Source organism: Trichechus manatus, unplaced genomic scaffold (genome assembly GCF_000243295.1).
Source record: "Trichechus manatus latirostris isolate Lorelei unplaced genomic scaffold, TriManLat1.0 scaffold00167, whole genome shotgun sequence".
In the NCBI taxonomy this organism is placed as follows: Eukaryota; Metazoa; Chordata; class Mammalia; order Sirenia; family Trichechidae; genus Trichechus; species Trichechus manatus.
The window spans coordinates 1,190,890-1,197,285 of NW_004444103.1; the positions used below are offsets into that span (position 1 = coordinate 1,190,890).

General features: G+C 36.7%; 1 protein-coding gene across 1 annotated transcript in view; it reads left to right on the top strand.

The window, feature by feature from the left end:
* The first annotated feature begins 21 nt into the window (after positions 1 to 21).
* IQUB (IQ motif and ubiquitin domain containing) overlaps positions 22 to 6,396 on the top strand; it is a 60,795-nt gene continuing 54,420 nt past the window's right edge. Inside the window, exons 1-5 of the mRNA XM_004386553.1 lie at positions 22 to 178; positions 498 to 632; positions 4,941 to 5,102; positions 5,199 to 5,371; positions 5,875 to 6,030. Coding sequence (XP_004386610.1) covers positions 22 to 178; positions 498 to 632; positions 4,941 to 5,102; positions 5,199 to 5,371; positions 5,875 to 6,030 — 783 coding nt within the window. The remainder of the gene's footprint in view (positions 179 to 497; positions 633 to 4,940; positions 5,103 to 5,198; positions 5,372 to 5,874; positions 6,031 to 6,396) is intronic.

Genomic DNA, 6,396 nt, shown 5'->3' on the forward strand with positions numbered 1-6,396 from the left:
GAAGAAGATGAACAACCATTCATGGGAGAGGTTATGTCACCCATCCAGGTGTCATATACTTCAGCAAATGATGACAAGCAGTATTTAACCAACTCAGATAATAATATGGTATTTCTGGACGCAATAAAGACTATGAAGGAGTCTTTGCAATCATCAAGGCAAGAGTCTTCAGCAACAGGTATCACCTAGGGAGGATAAGATGATTCATTTCCTCATTTTGAAGGATGGTTGCTTTCTCTTGTTTGTTTGTTTGCTTAAAGATGTGTTGTTTCATATTTGATGTTACTTTCCTTTTCTCTTATCCACCACACTTCTGAAGCTACATTGCTCGAGTCCCTTTACTGTGGGTGAAAGCTTCTATTCTGTGGAATCTATTCTTCTTGAATAAATGAACATCGTTAAATTTTAAATTGATATTTATGCTGTATCTGCTTGTGGGCTGTAGATTGCTGACCTATATTTGACTATGATTCCTTCTTTTCTCTTTTTATCTGCAGTAAAAGTTGTACTTCTTCCTGTGGCCCAGGAAATTATAATGCCTTTTAGAGTTGATTCCATGTTTAAACACCTCAAGGATTATTTTTCACACTTGTTAAATGTTCCGTCTGATGTACTGCAGATAACTTCTTCAGGTAAGTTTGGAGGCTAATAAAATGTATCAAGACTTCTCTACTTTTCACATGTAAACAGTCAAGATCTTTTGTTTGTTAGACTAAATACCCTTGATATTTATTATTTGTATGTTGTATTGTGGTTATGCATGTATTCATTCAACACATTTTACTGAGGGCATAATTTGTTCTAAATACTTTGCTAAGAGCTGGGGATACGAAGAAACATGAGATAAAGTCCTTGTCCTTGAGTTATTTACAGATTAGTAAGGAAGAAGAGGCATGCAGTAGTTACCATATAACATGTAAACGCTTTAATGGAGATGTGCACAAAAAACTATGGGAACAGAAAGGAAGGAATCTGGGAGACTCTAGACATTTCATTTAACACACTCCCCCAGTCTATTAGATTGTCATTTAATAGAATTGGTAATACTTGTGCTAAGTCCCAAAGCTGTGAGAGAACCTGGAACTTTTGGGAAATGGTAAGAAGTCTAGAGCAGCTAGAAGTAGAATATATATGGGAATGGGAGAAGGTGAGACAGAAAATAAATGAGGAAGAAGAGTGTATAGAATAAAATAGAACTGAAAATGGTTTATCAGTCTTCTTTACATAAAGGTCAATTCACATCCCATGAGGTGCAGGTTGATTTAGATTTTGTGGAAGAAGTTGAGCAGCCCACCAAAGTTATACTAGCTCTTTGTCACGTGAGGACATAGTCTTTCTAACTGCAATATAGTTAACCAGACTAGTTTAGCTAAATGAATGTTTCTATAGAATATGCCTGCACAGAGCCCAATATTTTAGTTTAAGATGTTTGGCATTGACTTACAAAGATGCCACAAAAAGATTCCAGGGAAATATGAACGTTTTTATGGGCAAGTCCAAAATGCTAAAAAGAAGTTCATCATACTTTTCAAATCCCTTCTCCTTGCGAAATCAGAGAAAAAGTCAGTTCAATTTCAAAATTAGTTTTAGAGATCTATTAAAATGAATGTGCTCCAAAAGTAAGATATTCATGTATTCAGATAACTGATTACTAAAGCTTGGTTGGGGAAACACAGCTAAGATTTAAATGATTGTTAGTGATAATCATGATGATAATGGTGGTGATGATTATGTTGATGACGATAGTTAATTTACTGAGCAGTAACTATATGCTAGTCCCTCCATAAAACCTTTGCCTACATTGTTACTTGATCCATACAATAACCTTTTGAGGTAGGTATTATTGTTATTAACTTCTTTTTGAGAAAAAACAAACTAAAGCTCAGAGAACTTGTGTAAAGTCACAGTCTGAACTTAAATGTAGGTATGATTCCGCAGAGGGAACTTAAAATGCTTGGCATTAACTGGTGGCATAGTGGTTAGGTGCTGTGGCTGTTAACCAAACGGTTGGCAGTTGGAATCCACCAGGCACTCCTTGGAAACTCTATGGGGCAGTTCTACTCTGTCCCGCTATGAGTCGGAATCGACTCGACGGCAGTGGGTTTGGTGTTTTTTTTTTTGGCATTAACTCAAAGGTGAAGCTCAAAATTGGAGAAGAGAACTTTATGAGACTGAAGTAGCTGGCCAGTGGTATCTAAGGACCTCTCTGTTCTTTGCATTTCATTACCTATTTTCCTCATGTGAAGGGGCCCTGGTGGCGCAGTGGTTAAAGCAATTGACTGCTAACTGAAAGATCAGAGGTTTGAAACCATCAGTGGCTCTGCAGGAGAAAGATATGGCAGTCTGCCTCTGTAGAGATTTATAGCCTTGGAAACCCTATGGGGTTGCTATGAGTCGGAATCGACTTGATGGCAGTGTGTTTGGTTTTGGGTTTCTTCTTGTGTAGTTACCCGGCATCACCATTGCGTAATAGGCTTATTTTATGTCAGCAGCAGTAATAGAGAGCTTGATTCTATGCCAGCTGTCCTCAAAGATAGGTGCTTTCTTCTAGTCCTAGAACTAGAATTCAAATGTGGTGGGACTAAGCCTACATATTAAATGAGCCCTGGTTGCACAATGGTTAAGTGCTCGCCTGCTAACCAAAAGGTCAGTGGTTCCACTCCACCAGTTGCTCCACGGGGCAAAAGACCTGGCTGTCTGCTCCCGTAAAGATTACAGCCTAGGAAGCCGTATGGGGCAGTTCTGCCCTGTCATCAGATAGGCACACTATGAGTCAGAATCAACTCAGCAGCACACGGCAACAACAACAAGCCTATGTGTAGGAACAGGTGGAGGAATAAACCAGGGCTCTGGGAACCTGTATTGGTTTCTTATGATTACTGTAATAAATTACCACAAATCTAGTGGCTTAAAACAACACAGATTATTTCTCTTAGAGTTGTGGAAGCCGGAAGTTCTAACTCAGTTTCACTGGGCTAAAGTCAAGGTGTCATCAGGGCCATGCTCGCTCTGTAAGCCAGAGAAGAGAATCCACTGCCTTGCCTTTTTTAGCCTCTAGAGCTTCATTGCCTGCATTCCTTGGCTCATGGCTCCTTTCTCCATCTTTAGAGTCAGGAGTTTAGCATCTTCAATCTCTCTCTGCTTCTATCGCATCATCTTCTCCTTTGTAGTCAAATTTCCCTCTGTGTTGTAGTGGTTAAGAGCTACAGCCACTAGCCAAAATGTTGGCAGTTCGAATCCACCAGATGCTCCTTGGAAACTCTATGAGGCAGTTCTACTCTGTCCTGTAGGGTTGCTATGAGTTGGAATCGACTCGAAGGCAGTGGGTTCCTCTTACAAAGACACTTATGATTACATTTAGGACCCACCAGCATAATCCAGGAGTATCTATCTCGAAATTCTTAATGTAATCCAGTCTGTAAAGTTACTTTTGCCATATAAGATAACATTCACAGGTTCCAGGGATTAGGACTTGGACATATTTTGGGACCATTTTCAGCCTACCATGAATTCAACTGATATTCATATCAGTTTTTTAAATGAAAAATTTGGAATGTGATATTGAAACACAAAGATGTTAGAATGTGCTTTCTTGAACATAGCCAGAATAGACTAGTAGTATCTGCTGTGCTTCTAAGAATGACTATAGCTTTTGCTGTCTTCAACTTCCTTATTTTAATTTAAGAAGACTGAACATGTGAGGATTGATATAGATTCCATCAATAATGTTTCCATGACAAAAAGCAAAAGTCAATAACAGTATTATATTTTCGTATGCCTTAAAAAGAGAAAAAAAATTAGAGTCAAATTATAGAATAAACTGGGATGGGTAGGGGTGGGAGGGGCTGCAGTTAAAGCAACGCAAGATAAAAAGTGTTTTGGCACAAGAATTATTTTTTTTACATCCTTTCTAAGATCTATAAGAACAACTAAATGTAGCAATGATGTGAAATGACTCCCAGCTACCCGTTTAAATCATGCACATACCACACAGTACTTACAGTGTAAAAGCAAAGTCAGCTCTGATTTGTTGTACAACTGCCACTAGTTGATTCAAGTAACCACTGCCTGAGAAGCGTTTAAGAGGGTAAATTAACAAAGTAACACACACACACACACACACACACACAGATGCCATTAACTCCATATGCAATAACAAATTCACCTTTCTAACCATGATGTACACTTTTTCCAGCACAAAGCTGATACTTAACTTCACCTTAGCATGAATTAATTTATGTAAGTTTCCTATTATGGAAAGAGAGAAGAAGGGATTCCTTGGAATTCTGAGTCTATGCTTTTCTGCACTGGGAAGGAGGGAATGGTATTAAAATAATCAGGCTTCCCTTGATAGGGATACGTGCTGTGCTTAGATATAATACATCGTGGCTTTTTAATAGAATTAAATTTAGAATATGATTCTATGTCTCCAGTCTCCTCCTAGGATGAAGAACAAACCTTCTTAAACCCTACGTTCTTTAATCTTAGTCCATTCCTTTCTACTTTTATCATGTTTATTTTATACTTTACGTAGCTTTTTGAGTTCAGTGCTTAGTATTTATTTCAAATTATTTCATATTATAGAATATGATTTATTTTTAAATGTTTATGGAGTTTCATGGTTATTATATATTTGTATTTATGATGAGTTTAGGGAGCGCAGTTTACTTTCTTTATAATGTTGCATTCTTGCTCCTCACTTTACTTCTTCCCACTATGGAGTTTTCTTTACTAACATTACAGTAAGATGTGGAAACCATCGATATTACATTTGGTATTTAAATGATATGCCTTCATATGAGCACCCTTGATGTTTTCCATCTCCTTAAAATGACTGTGTGTGTATATATATTTATACATATGTACATATATTATATACACATATATGTAAAACCATTTCTTTGTCATAAAACTTATTATAATTTTATCTCTTTTTTTAGGAATAGTTCTTAAAAATAATGAGACTCTACTACAACATGGAGTTAAACCACAGGAAATTGTACAAGTGGAAATCTCTTCTAAAAATCCAGATCTATATCAAATCAGAAGAATAGCTGGACTGAGTAATGGCTCTCAAATCATAGCTGTCAGAGTAGAAACTGGTTAGTTATTTGATTTTTTCTTTTTTTTTTTAGATAAAGTATTTTTGAGTCTCTTTGTGGTTGAACTTTCATTCAGTCTTGGTTTTCTCTCCTCAGGTATTGATCAGTACCAGAATGTAGCTGTTGAGATTGTAAAATCTGACTTTCACAAACCATTTCTTGGTGGATTCAGGCATAAGATAACAGGAATAGAATATCACAATGCTGGAACACAAACTGTACCCAAAAAAGTTCTTGAAAAAGTTGATGTATTTTGTAGGGATACCCAGGTAATACATTTAGTTTTCATTTTGGTTTTTGAAGCTACAGAACCAAAAATCATTGTACTATATGACTCTCTCAAATTAAGTTCTTCTGAGTAATTATATGGGGCTCTGGTGGCAGGGTGGTTAAGCATTTGACTGCCAATCAAAAGGTCAGCAGTTCTAATCCACCAGCCACAACCTGGAAACCCTATGGGGAAGTTGTACTCTATCCTGTAGGGTCGCTGAGTCGGAATTGCTATGAGTAATTATACTGCAATTAAGATAACAAGAGAAAAATTAACTTAAATGTGTAGGGAAATATGCTTTTCACTCATTTATGATTGTACATGTATATTTAAAAAAAAACAAAAAACATTGCTGTTGAGTTGATTCTGACTCCAAGGAGCAGCTGGGGGATTTGAACTGCTAACCTTTTGGTTAGCAGCTAAGCTCTTAACAACTGTGCCACCAGGGCTCCTGTTTGTATATAGTGGATACTTATTTACATTTTTATGGTTTTATTTTAGACAGTTCATGAGAGAAGAAAGTTCCAACAGACTACAAATACAACATCCACACAGATGACTAAAATCGGTGTGTATGTATCAAATATGACTGATAAACTGGGAACACCAGGGAGATATTTTACAGCAGCAGAATACCATGCTAGAAGATTACAAGCGGTAAGAAGAATTTTATTGTGGATAACTACTAAAAATCAAATATATAAACCAGTTGTTCTCTGTACATGTCTGTGCCTGTGTGTGCTTCTAAAAGCCTCACTAGAAATGGGAAGGACAGTCCATGGGTGTGAGTCACATTTCATTGGTAATAAAGCAGTTTTTGTCTCCAGTCTCCTCCTAGAATGAAGAACAAACCTTCTTAAACCCTACATTCTTTAATCTTAGTCCATTCCTTTCTACTTTTATCATGTTTATTTTATACTTTACGTAGCTTTTTGAGTTCAGTGCTTAGTATTTATTTCAAATCATTGCTGTTTTAGGCAAGATTATATCATGTATAATTATAGATTTAAAAAAATTTTTTTT